Source organism: Lissotriton vulgaris, chromosome 7, assembly GCF_964263255.1.
Source record: "Lissotriton vulgaris chromosome 7, aLisVul1.2, whole genome shotgun sequence".
Taxonomy (NCBI): domain Eukaryota; kingdom Metazoa; phylum Chordata; class Amphibia; order Caudata; family Salamandridae; genus Lissotriton; species Lissotriton vulgaris.
In genome coordinates this window covers 326,846,737-326,870,367 of record NC_141695.1, presented here as the reverse complement: position 1 = coordinate 326,870,367, position 23,631 = coordinate 326,846,737, and the positions used below count along the sequence as shown (strand labels likewise).

General features: G+C 49.1%; 1 protein-coding gene across 6 annotated transcripts in view; it reads left to right on the top strand.

The window, feature by feature from the left end:
* The window catches only part of MED25 (mediator complex subunit 25), a 173,847-nt gene that overhangs the window by 98,774 nt on the left and 51,442 nt on the right, over nt 1-23,631 (top strand). For 2 of the 6 annotated variants that reach the window (XM_086930177.1, XM_086930173.1), the window contains exons 10-15: nt 2,691-2,824; nt 11,676-11,769; nt 13,553-13,794; nt 15,032-15,121; nt 15,895-16,032; nt 16,595-16,680. In XM_086930177.1, the coding sequence (XP_086786303.1) occupies nt 2,691-2,824; nt 11,676-11,769; nt 13,553-13,794; nt 15,032-15,121; nt 15,895-16,032; nt 16,595-16,680 (784 nt within the window). The remainder of the gene's footprint in view (nt 1-2,690; nt 2,825-11,675; nt 11,770-13,552; nt 13,795-15,031; nt 15,122-15,894; nt 16,033-16,594; nt 16,681-23,631) is intronic. The other 4 variants (XM_086930179.1, XM_086930175.1, XM_086930174.1 and 1 more) reach the window with 3 other exon arrangements.

Genomic DNA, 23,631 nt, shown 5'->3' with positions numbered 1-23,631 from the left:
TTTTTCATCTCAGTCCTCAGCCGTGTTGGTGTACTGCACCTCCGATCCGTCTTTGCATTCGGTTTACGACGTGTAGGTCTACCAGTTACACGCTGTTTACACTGCCCTTCGTGGTGTCGTCTGCCATCTTGATTCCGCGCTCCGAGCACTCACGCTACTTTCAAAGTTTTCTAGTGTAAATCCTGCTGTAATGGTCACCACAAGCGTCGCATTCAGTGCTGGGAATATTCATAACCACAATCCTTCGGTCTGCGGCGGTGAGGGGGGGCCCCGGACCGGCTCAGACAGCGTTTCTTAAGCCGTCCGGCGGAGCTGCGTTTTTAATCAGCCATCCCGCTGTGCGCCCCCTAGTGCCTCCGCTGGATAACTCTTTCAACTTCAATCACCAAGCAGCCAAACTTTCAGCCATCTGCTTTGGTATACTTAGGCTCATCCGGAAAATCCTTCCCCTTCTACCTTTCAAGGCCAGACAGATCATGATCCAGGGTCTCATTCTGTCCCGGCTGGACTTTGGGAATGCCCTCTACCTAGGGGCCCCCAGTTCACCCTGAACAAGCTCAAGGTCATCCAGAACTGTGCAGCACGAACCCTCCTCCAAATCCCTCGTCGCATCCCTGTCAAAACCGAACTTAAAAAACTACATTGGCTCCAGATCAGTTAAACAGTGGCATCCAAGGGCCTGTGCATTGCCCACCGAGCTTTCTGGAAAACGGGTGCCATCATCAATCATTCTCTGATCACGATCACCCCCTACCATCCCAACAGACAGCTTAGATCAGCTTCCTCCTTCATTGTCACAGCACCCAGGATCAAAAGAGCCAGATGTGGATGCCGTTCGTTCTCCCACAACTCGGCCAGGCTCTGGAACTCTCTCCTCCTCCAGCTGCGTTCAGAGCCCAATCTTCTGCCCTTCCGAAAAAAGCTAAAAACCCTGCTGTTCAACAAATCAGACTAGGCCCCTATGACTCCTTAAAACACGCACTCGTCTGCAGCGCTAGGACGCCTCAGGGTAGCTACCACGCTATACAAATGCTCTTTTTCATTTCATGGCCTACAGAATTAGTGGAATTACTTGTTAGGAAACTTCATATCATGATCTCAACCCTCATGGAGTTTTATTTCTTTCTGAAGCATCTCTGTACTGAATGTTGCATAAAGCACCCACACACTACATGGTACAATAGCATTGACCCTACTAAATCTATTGCCTAGATTTAAATGCATATACAACAACACAGGAAATTGAGGGTCTAAGGGACGTTTATAGACCTGCCCAGGTTATCATCCCCTACAGAGCCAAAATGAAAAACCAAGTAAACCAGGGGGTCTGTTACAGAGTAAAGTGTACTCGAAACCAGTAAGACTCAAAGCCAAATGATTAAGTGCCAGGTAAAAATACCTTGGAGAAGTACTCAAACCCAACACACATACAACCGCCAGTAATGGTAGATGAGACCCAATGTACAGAGATGGATTCCCATCAAAGTCTTGTTAGTGATCAATATTATCATATGGTAATCCAAAGGTTGGAATGGTGCGTCTCTAGATCATTGAGACAATTTCCATAACCAACATTTAGGACAGGGTTTCGACCCACAGTCACTAGTAGACCATTAAAGTTTTTTGCTGTTTGTCCTCTATTCTATTTTTAATTATCACCACTACACTCATCTTTTGCACTGCACATATTCCATTTAGTGATCACATGTATGGTCTACTAGTGACTGTGGGTTGAAACCCTGTCCTAAATGTTGGTTATCGAAATTGTCTCAATGATCTAGAGACGCACCATTCCAACCTTTGGATTACCATATGATAATATTGATCACTAACAAGACTTTGATGGGAATCCATCTATGGACGTTGGGTCTCACCTACCATTACTGGTGGTTGTATGTGTGTTGGGTTTGAGGCCTTCTCTGTAGACTCCAAGGTATTTTTACCTGGCACTTAATCATTTGGCTTTGAGTCTTACTGGTTTTGAATACACATTACTCTGTAACAGACCCCCTGGTTTACTTGGTTTTTCATTTTAGATTTAAATGCAGTAAAAACAAATGGACTCCTGTCTCTGCCCTCGAACATGTTGACTTCTGCTAGTTTTCGCTGTATGTCTATATCTCGGTTGTGCCGTTATCTGCGTGCTGGGCATAAGAAGTTCAGAATTCAGTGTCAATGCAATACCATTGCAGGCCTTGGGGCAGTTAGGGAGATCTACATGGAATAATACCTGGCTGCCCCTGACTGCCTCAGTGTCCCTAAAAAGATGCCTTTCTGTACGCTAATGCAGTAGTCCGTCTTCTGCATTGCCGGGGTTTCCATCTGATTCTTTAATACTTTGAAGGGGATTTCTGGATGGATTTTCCTCATGGTAAACTGCTGAAACATCATAGATCTCTTGATGATGTATTCTTGCCACACGCTACAGTAAAATAGATGGAGAGGGTGTCCTGTAGATGGTTTCTCATGCCAAAGTCTCCAGGGATAATGAGGGGATGAAAAAAGATGTGCAGTCCAACATGGAGTTGGAGGGAGAAGTAGTGAGTGACAATGAAGTGTCAAGGCGGGTGAAAAACAACAGGCATAAGGGACATGTAAAGTTATAATAATGGCAGGGCGGAAAAAGGAGACTAATTTCTATTGTAGGTAATATATGACTATTGATGTTCATTCTCTTCTTCTCAATGTAGTGGGAGGTGTAGCTGTAACCCCTGGGGCTGTTCAACCAAAGCAAGTAATTCCTCAACCTCAGATCCAGACAGCACCAGCACAGCTCCCATCAGCTCCACCTCAGCAACTGAATCCAGCCCAGCAGCCCTACCCGGTATGTACAGCTGTATCCTACCTGCAGACAAAGGTAGTTGTCTTCCGCCAGGGCCCTTCAAAGTTTTTTGTTCTGTATAGCTTCTCTTCCCGATTAGCCCCTCGGCATGTGGGACTGTTTTTGCTGGTACCATTCCTTTTCTACTTAAATTAAATTAAATATCTTTGCTGAAGTGTGAGGGGAAAAGCCACCAGCACTCTTTCAGTTTTCACTAGCCTTTAGTGTATTGCAAATTCTTCTCATTGGCGAATACATTAGATATATGTATATGCATAGAACCACAGAAGGGTCTTAAACGTGGGATAGAAGCACAATTAGGTGAGTGTGAATGGAATAATGGGCACGGTCAATCCTTGAGTGGATACTCCTGACTCTCACACTCCTAGATGGCTCTTCTTGATCTCCCTGCTTCTGTCATCTTACCTTGCCCCTTGTGATTACATGTGTTATTGCATAGCCCCAGCAATGCCATGCATCTATACATAAACATGAAGTGCAGCAATATTTCCGGGCTGTATGATTGTGTGGGCTACATTAGGTGCAAAATATCTTCTACCCCTTCAACTTGCAGGTAGCTCGTTTTTGTTGTATGTTTGCCCGTGCCCGTCTGCAGCATGCCAGCACAGGGCTGCCCCTGATCTGTTGTCTACTCCCCGGCCCGAGCGAGAAAGTATGGTGGGCCAGAGAGCCAGCAATGGATACCTTCACTGTCCGCTGCTGATGGTAGTCTCCTCAACGGACGAATGGTGACCCTTACACTGGCTAGGGACTCCCTCCCTTTCTCTGCATGGGAACGGGCAGACAGGCAGACTTGTGGCAGTCTCCGTAGTGTGGTGTGGGGTGGGGTCATAGGCAGAGCTGGTGCTTGCTCGGATAGCACCCTTGTTGGAAAGAAATGTGGTGAATAAAACAAGGCAATAAAATGGTTTCTTTTGTGACTGGCCTCTGAACACAAACATCTGCACGACTCCCCCACCAACACACTAGTTACACTCACAACTTAGTTCCGTAAACGCGTGTGCAAAGTTGTTTTGTTAGGAGGGAGAGCAGTGCTCTGTGGCGGTAGTGGGTGAGAGCCATATTAGAGGGCAAGGAAAGAGACTGAATGAGTGTTAAAACAACGCATATGTGGTATGTTTAGCAATGATTAAAAGGAAACATTGGTCCCAAGAGAGAAGGGCGCTTTTATTTGCATGACCTTAATGCAGATGGTTCTTTTCGCCCTCTGAAGATTGGTGCACTGGACCTGTGTCCAGATTGCCGATGCCAAAAGCCGGCACTGGTCACAGGCACAGAAAAACAATGAGATGAGAAACAGCGAAGGGAGCGAGCAGTATCAGCAGCTACGTCCACTGCATCTGCCTTACACCTCCTTTCCCATCAGACACCTATTGTGTTGAGATCTCCATGAACTGGAGAAAAACATTCCCCCCCTTTACTCTCTAGGTTACCTGCTGTCCTATGTTCTCAGGGCTCTCTGCTCCGCCTTCAGTCCCTGACTGATCACTTCTACCCTTGACCATAAAGTCTCTTTCTGTCCTATGGGCCCCACTCCTCTCAGTACACAACTGGCTCATGGTCTGAGCTGATGCATAGTTTTCCCCCATCCAGAGTATCCAGCTGCCTCTTATCCACTGTCTTCCCCACAAATTATCCCCAGGGTTCTTTAAGCCCTTTACCTCTTTCCAGAGAACGCTGCAGTCCTCTAGCCTCCGATCTCCCTTTCTCCCTTACGCCCTAAGTTAACCCTCATTTCTAGGGGTGGGCATAATTTGCGGAGTTGCACTACGCATAATTCTGCAGAGTTGTATAAAAACTCTGTAGAGTTCTGCTCTGCCCTACAGCACAATGTATCCACATGTTCTATTGGTAGCCTCCCTGCATTAGTAGCACAAAACGTCACGGGAAGAAAAAGCGCGGCAACACCACAACAGTGGTGGTTGTTGCAACATGATATATGCCACAAAATGCATAACACATAAATGCTAATAGCTCGTTAAGGAGGCAATGGTGTATTTCTGGTGCTGTAAAAAATGGGCTGTTGTGAGGAGGGCATAGCAACGGGAGCTTGGCAATGCTCCTGCTCCTGTTTCGTTTGTGACAACTTTTTTAAATAATGTGGGGCGAGGGATTGTTCACCTGCATCTTTTGCCAGTTAACTACTTGTGCTGCTTAACGCTCATAAATGGTGTTGGGTTTGGTGAGTGGTCATGTTGACTTCTAGCTAGCATGGGTTGCAGGTTCCACTGACACCCATGCATTACATAACCACAGCTACGAGGCATGAGGTGGTGTCCTTTTGGGAGACAGAAAGAAGGTCCTTTGAGGAAGTACTTAGAATACACTCACCTGGAAGCCTCGGCTGCCATTGCTACTGCTAGGAAACTTCTAGACCTTCCCATCAGAAGTGTCAGAGTAGTACCACCAGCTCTGGTCAGATGGGTGAATGGGCGGCCTTCTTACTAAGTAACAGGACCTCTCAAATTTCATGCGATTCATTGAACTCCCTTTTTAGGTTTCGCTGGGGAACGGAGCCTTTAGGCTCCGCCTCCAGAGAAATCTATTTATTACAGTAAGCACTCTGGAATACGCCCCCCTGTCCCATTGGCTAGCTCCATAAATGGAGGCTAGCCATTGGAACAGAGAGGCGTCCGTCATGGCCGGAGGAGACTCGGGGGCGTTCCCGAGATTCTTTGGCTTTTGGCGACGTCACGCGACGTCAGCCAAAAGCCGGGAACGCCCCCGAATCTGGTCTGGCCGGGCCGTGCTTGCTGCTGTCCTGCCTTCCTCCCACCGTCCCCCCTCCCCTCGCTGTCCTGTGCACGTTTCCCGCCCCCCTCGTCTTCTCCCGCCCCCTTCCCGCCGTTCGTGTACTCTCCCGCCTCCCTCGTCCTCTCCCGCCCCCCTCCCGCCGTTCGTGTACTCTCCCGCCCCCCTCGTTCTCTCCCGCCCCCCTCCCGCCGTTCGTTTACTCTCCCGCCCCTCTCCCACCCCCTCCCGGGTTCAACCACGGCATTAGGAACATCTCTGCCCCCTCCCGTGTTGCTGAGTATCTTTTTCTTCCGTATACGTCACTGCGCGAAAACGAGAGGACGCGAGGAGGACGCCGGCTGCACCAGACCTCGGTCCCGCGGCAGCTTTTGCAACCGCATTCCTTCTGTGGCCCCCCCTCATCTGCGCAGAGAACTGCGGGGGTGTCAGGCGCGGGAGAGCAGGCAGCAGTGGCGGCTCGGCAGGAGCTCTATGACCCGCGATCTACAACCCGCAGCGCACATACCACACTCCACGACGGTGTTTGAGGTGGCGGCGGGAAGGCGGCGGAAAACAGCAGAAGCGGTCCGGTGCGGTGTGGCCATCTCTGCGGGCGCTGCCATGGCCCCAGCTTCCAGGCTTCAGGTGCACTTGATGCTCATCTGCCTCTCGGCCCTGCAGGGAGAGACCAGATACTTGGAGGTGAGCAGCGTCGCATTCCTTCTGTGGCCCCCCCTCATCTGCGCAGAGAACTGCGGGGGTGTCAGGCGCGGGAGAGCAGGCAGCAGTGGCGGCTCGGCAGGAGCTCTATGACCCGCGATCTACAGCCCGCAGCGCACATACCACACTCCACGACGGTGTTTGAGGTGGCGGCGGGCAGGCGGCGGAAAACAGCAGAAGCGGTCCGGTGCGGTGTGGCCATCTCTGCGGGCGCTGCCATGGCCCCAGCTTCCAGGCTTCAGGTGCACTTGATGCTCATCTGCCTCTCGGCCCTGCAGGGAGAGACCAGATACTTGGAGGTGAGCAGCGTCTAATAGTTAAAACCTTCTTTTAGATTTTGTCAAGTAGAAACAGTGTGAGCCCTTTTCACTAGCGACAATAAATTGGCTACATTTTTACGGACGAGCAAAAAAAAAAAAAAAAAAATCTATTTTGGGCAAACAGGGTGAAGTCTTTTAAGACACTCTTTGTTGTTCTGACTTCACCAAGTTATGCAAATGAGATGTTAATTGGCGTAATTGTATCTTAAATTATGCCTGTGTCTGACCCTCCATTGGTGGGAGAGTGTGGGAATCAGGGCAACTGGTACTTGAAGCAGCTGCACTCACTGGCTCCTGAACGCACAGCCTACCAGACTACTTTCGTGTCTTTACAATTTGTTTTTATGAGGTGATAACATTTTTACAAATACCATCGTTTTGGGGGGTTTTGTATTGTGACAGTCTGACATTTTACAACTGCCTTTCTGAAAACAAGAACTATGCGGTTGAGCTGTAACGCATATTAGGCAGTGAACAGAAATTGAGATGCTAATGAGGTGTGGGGGGAGTCACAGAAAGTTTTGATAAATGCTATACACACACTCTAGCTCGCAGTGGACAATGAACATCTATGCCAGGGTTCAATAATACGCAACCTCTTAAATTTATCATACTGGCAGTGTTTAATAGAAGGGAAAACAATCTCCTTTTTGTTGGCCCTGCAGCAGAAGGAACCGACATGCCACAAGCAAGCGTTCCCACGTTCTGTTGTCTCCGTTGCTATTCTCTCATGAATGTGGGGGTCTCTTGTAAAAGTGACTACTGTACACCTTAGATCTGGTGGCCTCTGAATTTTTATTTATGCAAATATGTATATCAGGGGGCTGTCTTTGCACGAATCCAAATTACAAATGTCTACAATGGAAATATAGGATGGATTTGGGCTAAAGGAAGAGAAACATAATAGAGATAAACAAAGAAGGTGTTGTGTTGACCAAATTAATATTTTTGGAGAGTTCCTTAAAGTTAGCCCTGCCCTCTCTCCAGGGGCAGGGCTAACTGCGCTGGAGAGAGGGAGGCCTGGAGTGAGATTTCTGCACTAGGGCTCAGGGGATGCAGAGGGGAAGCAGGATGAGGGCGAGGCACCTGGGAGTGGGGCTGGTGCACCCGGAAGAGGGGCGCAGGACACATGCGTCAGGCAGCGAGGCTCCTTCGCCAGGGTGAGAGGTGTACCACCGTGGGGAGCAGGGTGGGGGTGTTCAGTTGCACAAGGGAGATAGACACTGGCACCTGCAGCAGGGAAAGGGGCTCCTGCAAGGGGGGGCTGTGAAGGGCAGCTGCACGAGGAGACAGAAATGGGGCACCCGCAGAAGGAGTGAAGGGCAGCTGCCCCGGGTGAGGGGCACCTGCAGCGGGGTAGGAACACGTGCAGCACAGAGCAGGGCTTCGGATGAGGGAAAGTGACTGACTGGTCGATAAGAGAGCGGGCGCAGCAGGAAGACACCCGCTGGACCAGGGAGACCAGGGCGGCGACACCGCGGCGGAACCAGGGCTGCTGCCTTCAGGACAGGGTGGCTTGCTTTAGCATGAGGGTGGGCACACGTTGCTGCACTGAGTTCATTGGGCATGCAGTTGGCAGCGCTAGGTTGGGTATGGCAGCACCAATGTGGCCCTGCTGACTGGACCAGGGCGAGGACTGACAACGCAATTTCTCTTTTCAACCTGCGCCTCACAACAACCAAGTGCGTCCTTGTAAAAGAAAGCAGTAGAGACCGGGGCCTTTCTTTTAGAGGGGCACTCCTCTTAAAAAAAAAAAGTTTTCTCAGTCCCGTTTACAATTATGCTGTTTGTTATGAGGTGATGCACAACAGATACTTGAAACTCCACGGGTCTGCAACAGGGCCTCTCCTCTTGATACTCTTCTGCAGGAGTAAATGCACAAGCCAGTTTTCATTGTAGTGCAAAATGATAAGTGAAATAGTTGCAATACAAATCGCATTTGCGAGAGATTAAGCTATTGCCATTGTAAATGACAATGCCATTTATTTATCTGTTTTCAAAACTAACACATAAATAAAAAGTTTGTCATTCATAATGCCAATAGCTCAAACTTTTCCAAAGGCGAAACCGTTGCATTGTAAATGCTTGTTTTATCAATACAATTACGACAATTAAGGCTAACATTCCCACATGCCCATCCCCTGAGGCATGCACCACCATGCCAACAAACTCTGTCTCCCTTGAGCAGTTTCCGAAAATAAGTCACCAGCTATTCCCGGGAATTGCTATCCAAAGTAAAATCAGGATCCCCCAGGCATTTTGATCCAAGTTTTCTCAGTTCTCCCTGGACCCACCTTATCCCTCTTAAACAAGTCATTATCTCACGGCTACATTCTGACACCTTCAAGGAGGCCGTTGTGGTCCCCCTTTTGAAGAAGTCGGGTCTGATTCCTCAAATCTTGAGTAATTATCGCCCTATCTCATTGCTCCCATACCGCAGATGCCTCTCTGCCTTCCTGGAACAGTCCTAATATCTTGATCCACATCAAGCAGGTTTTTACCCAGCACACTCCACAGAGGCTGTCATATTGGCGGTATTGGACACACTTCGGTAGGAGGTCGATAGGGGCTCCCTACAGGCCCTAGTGCTGCTGGATCTCTCTGCCGCCTTTGACACTGTTGACCACGGCATATTGGTCGCCTGGGTCAGGGACGCGGGAATCCTGGGACTGGCCCTCAACTGGACTAGATCCTTTCTGGAAAATCGTTCTCAGTCAGTCTGCATTGCCCACTTTACAGCCCCAAAGTTGGAAACTAAGAAGGGCATTAGTATGGCGGGTGGACTTTGTCCGCCCACCATACCCCCGGGAATCGGGACCGCCTGCAATGCTAGCGGCGGTCGTGCACCCTCCATTAGGATGCGCCTGCCACACTGGCGGGCGCATCGCTCATTTGAAACATTGCGGCGGGCAATGCCACAAAGGCAGGTTGTGCCTTTCAGTGCACAACATGACCGGCACCGCGCGGTACCTGCCACATTGTACATTGAAATGCAGGGGGTACGTGCCCCCCCCCCCCCATTACCACCTCCACTCCCCAGATTCCCTGGGGGCCCACAACGGGCCCCCTCAAGTAAACTCTGCATGCATTTTTCCGCCCCCATTGTAATATGGCTGGCGGTGTCTAACAGACACCGCCACCATATTGAACCTTTTTCCCCACCGGTCGACTTGTCAACCAGGGGGAAAAGCGGTGAACGGTCTTTCCGTCCGCCACGGACCCCCCAGCCATCAAAATATGGCGGGGGTCTTTGCTGCATGGATGGCGCGCAGATCGCCCTAGCTGGGCCGGCAGTGATTACCACCGCCCTGGCGGGGGCGATCCACCCGCTATCCTAATGGGGCCGATCCACCCGCCATCCTAATGGGGCCCCATAGGTGGCGTCCCGCTAGGCTTCTCATTATCCCCACATTTGTTCAACCTTTATCTCCTTCCTCCGATACATGCCTTGAAGGAGAGAAAAGTCACTACCTTCATCTATGCGGATGACTTTGGACTTATGTTTTCAATCAGTGACTCTCCAGAATCGGTCAGTGAATTTCAATCTACTCTGCTGTTCATCCGCAGCTGGGTGAACACCAATCACTTGAAACTCAATCCAGATCCTAACGGTGGAATCACGCAACCCTTGGAGCCCATCATTTTGGCCTAAGGAATTAGGACAACCTCCCACCCTGTCTGCTTCTGTCAAAAGTCTGGAAGTAACAATCAATTGTGAGCTTACAATGAGGACTCAAATCAGCTGATTGATCTTGACCTGTTTCCACCAACTGAGGAAAATAAGGAAAAATAGCAGATTCCTTAATCAGGAAGCCTTAATTGAAGCAGTTCTAGCTATGGTTATATCCCACTTGGACTACGCCAATTCCTTATACTTCGACATCCCTCTCTACTTAATTAAACAATTGCAACTGGTACAGAACCAGGCAGCGAGACTGATTTTTCAGCAACCAAGGTGGCAACATGTCACTCCCCTCCCGAAGAAGCTACATTGGCTCCCAATCCTGCAGAGATGTGCCTTCAAGGCCTGTTGCCTTGTCTTCAAGTCATTGAACGGTAGGAGCCCCAAATTTGTGGATAACCTTATCCGAAAGCACATCCCAAACACGCAACCTGCGTTCGTCACTTAAGCATCTTCTATCTATCCCCTCCTTCAAACTGAAGCTCATGGGTGGTGCCAAATTTGCCGTATTAGCTCCCACCTATTGGAATTCCCTGCCCTACGAAATCAGATCTTATACAGACCTCCTGAGTTTCAGGAGGCTCCTCAAGACTTGGTTGTTCAGACAAGCCTACAAGTAGTCCCCAGGTGTACGTGCGCTTTATAAGAATTTGCATAACACCAAAATGGTGCCTGATGTGCACAGGAACATAAGAACGCCCCCAGATAATCCAAAGTGGGCGGGGGAGCAGCTCAACATTCAAACTAGCAGCCATTATACTAGAAATGGTTAGACGCATCAGCCAGAACTGGCCCCCCAAAAACACTTTTTTTAATTTAATTTGTTTTTTTATACAACTCCTGCAGCAATTATATTTAAAAAGCAAAGGGATCAGATGTCACCGTTTAAACTGCCGTTTTTTTGTTTTTGTGGTGTGCGTTTATCTGATAGATTGGCTGCCAGAGATTTGCCGGTAGAATCAATCAGTTTATCTCCCCTCATAAATCAAAGTGCTGCTGGCAGGAAGGGGTGGGTCAGCTCCGTTAAGATCCGCGGCGACACTGCGTGGGAGGCGGAGTTTATTTGCCAAACTCCCCTCTCCAAGCAGAGTGGCAAAACTTTGCAAGCTCCACCAGCAGAGCGGAGTTAAACGCCCACCCCTACTCATTTCATCTGACATCCCCTGCAGGCCACGTTTCTGTTTTTCCCTACAACCCATGAACCACCAACTCTCGTCCAAGCTCCCCAGTGATCCTCTTCGAGACTCCTGTGCTTTTTTTTCCCTGTAGGGTCCTCGAAGTGGCCACTCATTTTTATTTGTCCATGCCTCCTGCACCTTCTGATTTTCCTAAAGTTCTCTTCCTATCCTACTAATAACTCTTTGCTGGTTTGTCATAGGGACCGCAAGTCAACTCCTTGAATGCTGCAAAGGCTGCAGCATTGTCTGCTGTAGAGGCTGCTAAGAACCAAAAGAACAGCATGACCAGTTGCTGTAAGTACCACTGTGGGGAATGTCTGCCTGCCACAGATTAATTATAACAGTCTGATTGCTAACACTATACCATGATCAGCTGCATACCACCATCTTACACTAAATGTCATCATCCAGACAAAATCACAACTGCTTCAGTTGCTCCAGAGTATCATGAACCTATGGTACATGCTACCATTACTCATTCACCTCCTTTTTTTTATGTGTGCCCTCAAATTGTAACTGCTGCTCTCTAGTTTTTCCGCTCTCTTCATTGATGTCTACTGAATTCGGATCTTCTCCTGATATGAGTCTGTGCACTACTTCCTACCTCCACTTTCACCCCTTTATCCTAGCCTCTAGCTTGCTGTTTTACCACACTTGCTGTATATATTCTCCTTGTGCTTTCTTACATATTGGAGAAATAAATCCTCAAGTCTTTAACCAGAAATTCAAGAGATATCCTCTCGATAACAAGAAGACACTAGCTCTGCTCACTGCACCTTTCCACTTCACTTCAACAGGACAGTGATCATTCAAATCAAGAGACTTTCACCCACACTCAAATGTGTATAAGCAAATATATTCTTATTAATAGAGCCCATGATTACATTTAGTGAGAGGTGCATTTGGTAACCAACTGGGTGCACTTTTTCTGTAGTTTCTAGGACATATCGAGATTGTATCTTAATTTTGCGTTCTGGAATTCATGAAGAATTGTGTGTTAAAGTAGATACCAAAGCAAGACACTCAATTAGAATGTAAAAAAGGGTGCAGGCAGTTTAAAGGATACTCCAGGAGCACCTGACTCCCATTTCTGGGCATCACTTAGTAATTGGGTACGCTGCGATCAATTAGCCCGAAGGCACCTGGGGTGTTGTTTTGGCTCATGATTCCTTTAGGGTAGGTCTGTTCAATCTCTTTTGCTACTGGTGTCCCTGGGAAAGGTGGATCAGTGGTTTAGGCCAAACCAGTCACTCTAAAAACTTCTACGTTATGCGCATAAAGACATTCTCACTCCTGTGGCCCACACCCCACTAATTCAAGCCATAGCGGACTGTACTTAGCAGTAACCTGCCTCATCTTTAGGAACAGATGGAACATAGATTCAGTGTTATCAAAATGCACTGGTGGTCTTCTTTTGCTCAGTGCGATGCCTATGAAAACCCTATAACAGCCTAATGTCCCAAAAAGTACAGAGATTATCTAGACTTCCACGCCTTGTGCTGCCTCACCTAAAATTTGTTTACTCCAATACTTTGGAATGCTTTCTGCTGTTTCTCAGCTCCCTGCAATTTCCTTTGAAGTTTAATGGTTCTAATCTCTTATCCATTTATGTAAGCTAATCTGTACCGTCTGAAGCCTCCCTGAAAACAAATATTACCTATTAGCCTTGCGAACAGCCATGTATTTAATATTTCTTAGAATGTGAGATGATATTTCTGTAGCATATTGTGAGAGGCAGCTAGTTCCATAGACTTACTGCCTGGAGCCTGAAGCTCTGCCTCTAGTCCAAGTCTTATGGCCGGGGCAATTACAGAGCAAACAGTTGCTTGTTAAGGAGGTTTCCCAGAGGTAGATAGTTTGGGAATTTATTATTATGGATCTGCAAAATCCGTTTGGACTTTGATGCCTGCCTCACCGATTTCTCCCACCACCAATAACTTGTGCTGCTGTTCTTTATGCGCCCTCGCCTTTTATTGATATTTTGTATATTGCATTATTACCCATGGCTATCTCGCTCTCTTTCCCCATCTTTATCCTTATGATACTTTACCCTTGTCTTGTTGTGCTCTTTTAACAGTCCCCAGCCTAAATCCACTACAGAACCCTACAGGAGTTGTGCCACCTTTCAGCCATGCTCCTGTGCCACAGGGGATTACTCCAGGTGTTGTGCCTACCATGGCCCCCAAGCCGCCAGCATCCTCTGTGCCCATAATGATCACATCCTCACAGCCCAGCTTGGTTTCCTCTGTCACCACCGGTCCTAGCCTAGTCCAACAGCCACAACTTCAGCAGACTCCTCCACCTGGACCTCAGGCTATGGTAAGCTCACACATTTGTATGCAAGTAAGAACATTAAAACAGACCCTGCCTGTAAATGTATCCATACCCTCCTTGGTCCTATTTGAATGCATGTTCCCTTTTCCCCATTGTGTTTCCTCCACATGCTCTGAGCTCATTTACCACACTAGATCACAGGGCCCAGAGGTTTGAATCATCAAAGCCCACAAGTAAATGTCCGCATGATGTTGTAGTGCAAACGTTGCGCTTCGGTGTATGTCTTCACAAAAAGCTGAAATGTAGAGGCACTTCATTGTATCATCACCATGGTCAAAATGCTTAGGTGCTTTATTGTGACTCATTAAAGCTGACATCATAAAGCTGAATGTGTCTTGGAGGCGCATTCTCGCATCAAAAAGTGGGTGGTGGAGTCTTATGTTATCACACTGATAAGTGCAGTGGCTTCTCATTTTGAAACGGGTGGTAATATAGGGTGGTCTGTGTGATATCATACCGGTAAACACGTCTGATTGTAAATTGTCACAGGGGGACTTGTAGAGTGCTCAAAGTTAAAAATTGGATAGCATCCAGTTTGACATACCTAAACCTTGTAGGAATCCGATGGGTGTGGTGTATGAAATATTTATATTTTGGTCTTGAGTTTAATAATTGTGATTAACGTGTAGAAAGATGCTGTGTTACACTACAGAAACCTAAATTCTTCACCTGCAACTAGCATGATCTCTCACTATTTGGAGACCAGGGAAGCAGAAATGTAAGAATAAATGTAAATGCATGCTGTATTTGGCAGTTTTAGTTCTTCTGTTAATAAACTAGGAAGAATTACTAACCCACTATCCAAACATCCCCTCAGCTCTGTCAAGTGTCTTGTGTCATGTTGTGTAGCAATCAGGACTGTTCTGGAGAGCCTGTCGGGATCATCACAAAGCTTTATATTTTTTGCACATAAACTTGATAGTAAACACTTTAGTAGGTCCTAGACTAATAGCAAAACAGATTTTGGTACAATGCAGGATGCAAATGATGTTTTACTCTTCTGGTAGGTCCTAAGGAATATTTAAGCAATATTGATGGGTCACTGACACACTTGCTTATTATTTGCACGGGCTTGTAGGGTTCTGAGCCACTATTTTTCGTTCCTTGTGCTGCTGTTACACATATGCACTTGTCACCTGCTTGCATCTTTCATTGTCTTTGTTTTATTTTCCACTCACACTTATTCTGCTGCTTCTGTATCTCTGGACTGGCGCATCCCCAGCCCCACATTCCTGTGCCACCAGCCTTAAACCCACAAGGAGTCGGGTGCGGCCTGGAGCCGCCAGGTGCCCTGCTTCAGGATCGATTCGCGGTAGGTGGGCTTCTTACTGACTCCCAAAATGCCACTCCAGGCAACTGCCTGTTGGCCCGTAATATCCTCTGAGGGCTTGGGCGATGGCGTCCTCTGGAGGTAGAGCTTGTTAATCACCAGTGACGTCTGGGTTCTTTTCACTTCAGGACACTTCATTTCGCGTGGCTCCCATGAGGGCCCAGGATACTACTACTCATGAGCCAGCAGCCCGTATGTGGCAATGTGGGACCTCTAATCTTTTGTATGGAGATAGTGAGCTGGCATGGGATGAGCAAACTATGAGAGATAACTTGGGAGAAACGAGTTGACAATGAGGGGAAGGAATAACTGGTCATGAATTTCTGGGGGTTGGCAAAGCTGATCATAGGGAGCTTAGATGTAAAATCTGACCTTCAGGTCCTTGGAGGAGGTGGGGTAGGATAAATAAGCTATGAAGAAGCATGATAGAAAAAGGCAGTTATGAGTAGCAGTTTGGGGGGAGAATGATTGAGAATCAGGCAATCACAAGTACGGTGGGAGTAATACGAGCATATAGTGGGAGTAATAGGAGCTGACCATTAGCTTAGCTAAGAGAAGCTGCCTGGCAGGGACTGGGGTAGAAGATGGCTGTGATCTTTACTCTTGAGTTCGTGTACTTATCGATGTACATTAGAAAGGACATCGGCTGCACTGAACATCTTTTAATATCTGTGTCATCTGTGCCCTGTTTTTTCATTCCTTTTTTTGTTCTCATTCTTTCTCTTGTTCTGTCTTTGCTCTCTTCCCCCTTGCAGCCTGGCCTTGTGCCCCCAGGCGGAGTAAACGTGCCCCAGCCAGCAACGTCACAGATGAACCCTAACCAAATCCCGGTAGCACAGCAGTCTGTGACAAACAAATTGTTGGCCTGGAGTGGGGTTCTTGAATGGCAAGAGGTGAGTAATCTTGTAGTTGGCTTATGATAGGAGCCCCTCATATAATAAGATCTCCCAACTGTTGGACAAGCTGGTCTGCCAATCCATATTTTGTGCACTGCTTGAAAAAGTGGGGGTAGACGGCAGGCAAATGTTGTCATTGTGCTCAGTCGCAGAGAATCGGTGTTTGTACTCACAATTTCATTTAGGCCCCCTTCAAGCCAGCAGTAGCTGCAGTTAACAGTTCATCAGGAGTAAACAGATCTTCTCATTTGACTGTCTCCTTATACTGCAGGGGTCTCATTTTGACCTGTTTAGATTTAGGTGGGCATTCATTCAGTGTTTATAAATACTCCCTGAAAAACTCAGGAAATTGTGTCTGTATGTACAGCCGGGAGATTAGAGCCTACATTGAGTAACCAGTAGGTGATTAAGGGAGGTTAGAGATTGAAAGCTGTGATGCTTAAAGAGGTGGTATTACTACTCTGTTGGGACAAGATAAGAAAGCAGAGGCCATGGGAACCCACAGCATGCGGCCAGCTCTGCCTGTGCTCCGATTGTTCTGTTTCTTGTGTTTTCACAGAAGCCCAAACCAGCATCCGTCGATACCAACGCCAAGCTCACTCGCTCTTTGCCATGCCAAGTGTACGTCAACCACGGAGAGAACCTGTAAGTGTGAAGTGCCATCAGTGTCTTGCAAATGTGCAGTGTGAGAACTAACGGATGCATGTTTTGTGTTTTGCAGTATGTGTGCATTGAGTGGGACTGCAACTTTCTTTTACAACAAAGTGTTCGAGGCATGTGGGCTGCTGAATTCATATCTGTGCATAGATCGCCGCCTAGTGTTGGGTCCGGATGATTGCACATTGTTGTCCTGGAAGAGTCTTCGAAGTATCACGAGATAGGTGGGTCCTCCCCTGGACTACAGTGCGCATGGGCATCGCCTCCATCCCCAGATTGTTTTTTTCCGCCATTGGGTTCGGATGTGTTTCGGTTCCCTCTGTCGGAACCGATAGTTGTTCAACTTTCTACTCGAGACCAAAAGGTCTTTAGGCTGAGCGTCGGTATAGTTGCGTTCGGTTTTCTTGTCTGACTCTCAGCTCCGAACTCTTGCTACCCTTCCGCGTGCTTTCGGCGCGGACAGGCCTACACTACACTTCTGCTATGGAGCGGACACCGTTTAAGAAATGCCCGGTGTGTAACTCTAAATATTCACACCTCGACGTGCACCCCGTGTGCAATACATGCTTGTCACCGGACCATGACGAAGACAGCTGCATGGCGTGTTCGAAATTCCGGTGCAAGAAAACTCTGAAGATTCGTCGGGCCAATCGGCTCCAGGCTAAGTTCTCGGCTACCGCGGCGCCCCCACCAGACGACATATTCCAAGAATCTGTCGGAGACGAGGACGACGTACAAGGTTCGGAATCTAGTCCCGCGTCCGAAGGGGATGCCTACGACGCGGGTGATGAGGACTTTGACGAAGTCGCCGACGAGGTAGGGGACGACGATCGGGCTATTGCCACCGTAGGGGATAGCTCGGAGGAGGAGCATCCCCAACCGAGGGATCGCCTTCGGGCCTTACCCAAGATCTACTTATAAGTCCTACGTCCCCGCCTCCGGGCCCGGTCACGGACATTTCTGAGGCCCCACTCCCGTTGAAGAAAACGAAAGTGAAGCCATCTGGCCACGCACCCTCGGATGCGAAAACGAAAGTGAAAGTTGCGCTGGGGCAGAAGGTTCTGGAGGCGTCAACTTCCAAAAAAGTCAAGATGGCCGACTTGAAGAGCCACGCCAAGATGGCCGACCCGAAGCCCTCGGGGTCGGCGCCGAAGGCGAAGTCGACCGACGCGGCTGCGTCGGCGCCGAAAGGGGTCGGGGACCCGAAGACGGCTCCGAAGAAGCGTCATGCCGACGACGCGCACAGGGCTCGGCCGGCGCCGGCCCTTGTGAACAAGGCGCATGAGGTGTCGGCCCCGAAAAAGGTGCATGTCATCGATCCGACTCTCGACGCGGGAGGATCGCTCGAGCCAGTGAAGCCTTCTCCTGCCATCACAAAGAAGGTAGCGGAATCCCTGCAGCGGATACGGAAGGACAGTGTGGTTCCCAATCAGGACACTGTAGCGCCTAAGCTCACGCCGAAGCCGGCGAAGGCGCAAACGCCTATCCGTTTTACCCTGCCGCCAAAGTCGACGCCGAAGGCTTTCGCGCCGAAACCTGGCGGCTCCTCGAAGGAGGTGTTGACGCCGAAGGCTGCCTTAGTGGTGTCAAAGCTTCGGCTCCTTCCGCTTGCTGAAGAGGAACGTCGTGAGGTTATCATTGACGCAAATACTGGGAAACTGTCTCTCCTCAAGAGGAAAATCACCACTGAGCCGGTGTTGGAGCATTTTCGGATCCCTCTCAAAAATAAGAGGGACTCTGCGGACTCTTCGGCCCTGATGGAACCTATGTCTCCACAAGCCCTAGGACACTCGCCGCCGCATTCCGCCGCAGGCGATGCGGACGATGAGGACGCCGAGTACGTCTATCCGGCGTACTCGGATCCGGAGGAGGAACACGTACCGTGGTCGGCCGGAGGCGACCCGGAGGACCCGCAGTCGGGCCAGGACACGCAACTTTTTGCGGCCAAGACGTCACCGACAGAGGACTCAGCGGCCTTCAACGCTCTGATCGAGAGAGCTGCGGCTAACCACGATGTCGAGCTGCACTCGGACCCTGTGGATGTGGACTTTTTATTTGACACTTTCTCAGTGGCTGAAAAGTCGGTCAAAACACTGCCAATGCTTAAGGGGGTGCTCAAACACGCAACGGAGGTCTTCAAGGAGCCCACCCGGGCGCGTGTCGTCAACCCTCGCATTGACAAGAAATATAAGGCAGCGCCCTCGGATCCGACATACATCAAGGGACACTTGCCTCTGGACTCGCTGGTTGTATCCAACGCTCGGAAGAGGGCGAACTCGCAGACCACTGGTGACGCTCCTCCCCCAGACAAAGAGTCCAAGATCTTCGAGGCCTCAGGGAAACGAATCACTGCACAGGCAGCTAATATTTGGAGAATCTCTAACACACAGGCCCTACTTGCACGCTATGATAGGGCTCATTATGACACCTTAGAATCCCTACTGCAACACTTGCCTGACCAGTACAAGGAGGCAGGGGAAATGCTGATTCAGGAAGGAAAGCTCATCACGAATGCATCCATAAAATGTGCGCTGGATGTGGCAGATACAGCCTCCAGGGCGATCAACACCAGTGTGTTGCTTAGACGGCATGCTTGGCTTAGAATTTCAGGGTTCAAACCCGATATTCAAACAACAATACTGAATCAAACAGTCAATCCTGACCACTTGTTTGGCCCTGAGGTGGATGCGACGCTGGAAAAGATGAAAAAAGATACGGAAACTGCCAAATCTATGGGGGCCCTCCAAAATCAGCAGTTTCGGAGTGGTTCCTTTCGCCGCTCAAATTCCAGAGGCACCTCAAGGGGTCAGGCATCGCAGTCCACACAGTATTACAAAAGTAACACCCAAACCTCGTACAACAACAAGGGTAGAGGTGGCTACAGAGGCAATAATGTCAAGGGCAGGGGACGTGGAAACAACAGCTCCAGGTCCACCACCGCCAACAAGCAGTGACGTCTTGTCACTGCCCCCCGACCATACAACACCGGTCGGGGGGAGACTCCAGCAGTTCCTGCCAGCGTGGAAATCCATCACCACGGACAGGTGGGTCAAGTCTCTTATCCAGTACGGTTACTGTCTGGAACTTACTTCCATTCCACCAAACATACCCCCAAGGAGCCGTCCTATGTCCGGCGAGCACTTGACCTTGTTGCAGCAGGAAGTTCTGGTCATGCTGCAAAAAGGGGCGATAGAGCTCGTTCCGTTGCAGGAAAGGGGAACAGGGGTTTACTCCCTGTATTTTCTAATCCCCAAAAAGGACAGATCCCTCAGGCCCATCCTGGACCTCAGGCCCCTCAACTGGTACATTCTCTCGGAGCATTTCCATATGCTCACGTTACAGCAAGTGCTCCCTCTGCTTCAGCAGGGGGACTTCCTGGCTACGCTGGATCTGAAAGATGCATATTTTCATATCCCCCTGCATCCTTCCCACAGGAAGTATCTCAGATTCACGATTCAAGACCAGCATTACCAGTTCAGGGTTCTGCCGTTCGGGGTCACCACGGCGCCAAGGGTATTTACAAAGTGCCTAGCGACTGTGGCGGCGCATCTCCGTCGCCAGAACGTCCACGTCTACCCCTACTTGGACGACTGGCTCATTCAAGCAAAGACAGAACAGCAGTGCGTGGACCACGTGTCACGCACCATTCATCTCCTGCACGATCTGGGATTCTCTCTGAACTACCCAAAGTCCCATCTCCAGCCCGCCCACGTGCGACAGTATCTGGGCGCGACAATCAACACTGGCAGCCACTGCGCAGCCAAATTCAGTGAGAATCGCCAGTATCCAGACGCTGATCCAACGATTCAGACCTCAGCACTCGCTTCCCGCGAGGGTGTTCATGCAGTTGATAGGCATGATGGCCTCCTGCATCTCCATTGTCCCGCACGCGCGACTACATATGCGTCCGCTTCAGGAGTGCCTTGCACGTCAGTGGACTCAGGCTCATGGGCAACTGACAGACCTAGTGTTGGTGGGCGGTCGGGCATACAACTCTCTGCATTGGTGGAATCCACAAAACCTTTGCAAGGGCCGACCATTCCAAGAGCCTGTGCCACAGATTATCCTGATGACGGACGCTTCTCTCCAGGGATGGGGAGCGCATGTACTCCACTACACGGTGCAGGGACTATGGACACTACAGCAAAGGAAGATGCACATCAATGTGTTGGAACTGATGGCAATCTTCATGGCCTTAAAGGCGTTCAAAGTACATCTGTGCAACAAGGTCGTGTTGATCCGGACGGACAACATGACAGCCATGTACTACATTCAGAAGCAGGGGGGCACACACTCTCCACAGCTGTCTCATCTGGCTCAGAGCATGTGGAAGTGGGCCATTCAGAGGAACATCTTCCTCATGGCGGAGCATCTCCCGGGCAAGGACAACCAGATGGCGGACCTGCTCAGCAGGCACAGCCACCAAATGCACGAGTGGGAGATACATCCATCAGTACTCCAACCGTACTTCCAAAAGTGGGGTCATCCAGAGATAGACCTGTTCGCCACAAAGGAGAACGCAAAATGCCAAAGCTTCGCCGCCAGGTTCCCACACCCGCAATCACAGGGCAATGCGATGTGGATGAACTGGTCAGGCAGATTTGCGTACGCTTTTCCCCCAGCACCTCTGATACCGCTGGTGGCTCGCAAGCTCAGGCAGCACTCGATGACTCTCATCCTGGTTGCTCCAACGTGGGCTCGCCAACCGTGGTACACCACGTTTCTGGAACTCTCCGTGGTACCACATCAAAGGCTTCATCTCACTCCCAGCCTTCTGACGCAGAGCCATGGCGACATTCAGCACCCAGATCCGCAACAGCTCAACCTGGCGATCTGGCTCCTGAAGTCCTAAAGTTTGGCTACCTCAAACTACCTCCCGATTGCATGAACATCATTCGGGAGGCAAGGAAACCCACTACTAGAGCTTGTTATGCGGCTAAATGGAAGAGGTTTGTCATCTACTGTGTTAACCACGATATTGACCCGCTAGATGCCTCCATTCAAAACATCATTTGTTACCTGTTCCACCTGTATCAATGCAATTTGGCGTACTCTTCCATCCGCATTCATCTGTCTTCTATGGCAGCATACCTCCAGAATAGGCAACACCTGTCACTCTTTAAAGTACCTGCTATCAAGGCCTTTCTGGAAGGACTCAAAAGAGTCATTCCGCCACGGACCCCACCAGCTCCGGAATGGAACCTCAATGTGGTTCTTACAAGGCTGATGGGTCCTCCCTTCGAGCCACTGCACTCTTGTGAGCTTCAGTTTCTGACTTGGAAGGTGGCGTTCTTAGTAGCAATTACATCGCTACGGAGGGTTAGCGAGTTGCAGGCGCTCACCATCCAAGAACCTTTCTTCCAAGTACATGCTAACAGGGTTGTGCTCCACACTAACCCTAAATTCTTACCCAAGGTTGTATCTCAATTCCACATAAACCAGACAATTGAGTTGCCGGTGTTTTTCCAAAACCCAGAGACGCTGGCGGAGCGGATGCTCCACACCCTTGACGTTAAGAGAGCCTTGATGTACTATGTAGACAGGACAAAAGTTTTTCGCAAAACCAAGCAGCTTTTTGTTGCTTTTGCCACACACCACAAGGGAAACGCAATCTCCAAAGCTGGGATCGCTAGGTGGATTGTGAAATGCATTCAGATCTGCTATGCTAAAGCTAAGCGCACTCTCACTATCCCACCGAGGGCCCATTCCACCAGGAAGTTGGGGGCCTCTATGGCTTTCCTAGGTAACATTCCCTTAGAAGATATCTGTAGAGCAGCCACATGGTCTACCACACATACTTTCACTAAACACTACTGTGTAGACGTGCATTCCAAACAGCAGGCAGCTGTTGGGCAGGCTGTTCTCAAAACACTTTTTCAGACTGCTGCAGCTGGCACGGGCGGCCGCCGCTAATGGAGGGACTGCTATGTATTCTATGCACAGATATGAATTCAGCAGCCCACATGCCTCGAACTGCAAATGCTACTTACCAGTATGCATCTGTTCTTGGCATGTAGGGCTGCTGAAATTCATATTGCCCACCCTCCTCCCCGGCGCCTGTAGCAGCTGCAGTATTCATTCATATATGTATATGCTCATAGCATGGTCATCACTCACGTACTTCACTCCATCTCTGCCAATGGCTAAAAACAATCTGGGGATGGAGGCGATGCCCATGCGCACTGTAGTCCAGGGGAGGAGCCACCTATCTCGTGATACTTCGAAGACTCTTCCAGGACAACAATGTGCAATCATCCGGACCCAACACTAGGCGGCGATCTATGCACAGATATGAATGTCAGCAGCCCTACATGCCAAGAACAGATGCATACTGGTAAGTAGCATTTGCAATCCATTGTGCATTATACAAGCATTGATTTCCATAATGATGTGTGGCATTAGAGGACTAGAAGCTGGTGGTTTTCAAATACACTTTTACTGTAAGGAAATGCTGTAGTTTCCTACTAACCTCACCAGACTTTATTCCTTAAGGCACACACTATTTAGTCACCTTAAAATGGGCGACACAGGCCTTGTAACAATAGAGTAGTAGGTGAGGAAAAGAAAGTCAAAACTACATTCTCAATACATAAAAACCTTCAATAATTGATAAGCCCTGAAGAGACCGTTTGTAACAAGAGAAAGCAGTGTACAAACATTAGCTCATACTTCTCCAACAAGATGCTCATGAGCTACTAGTAGCTGTCCTGTGTGCAGCCCTTCCTATTACATTTGAAGATTGTGCTTCATTGAATGAATATATGTATACCACAATTCAAAAGTGTGTACTTGAGACGAAAATGTGTATATTTTCAGACCTCATAAGATGATGATTGGTGAAAAATGATAGAATTTCCATAATTTATTGAAAACTGATAGTTCAGTGCTAATTCATGTGGCTATGGGGAGACTCGTTACTAACCTTACTACCTTGACACT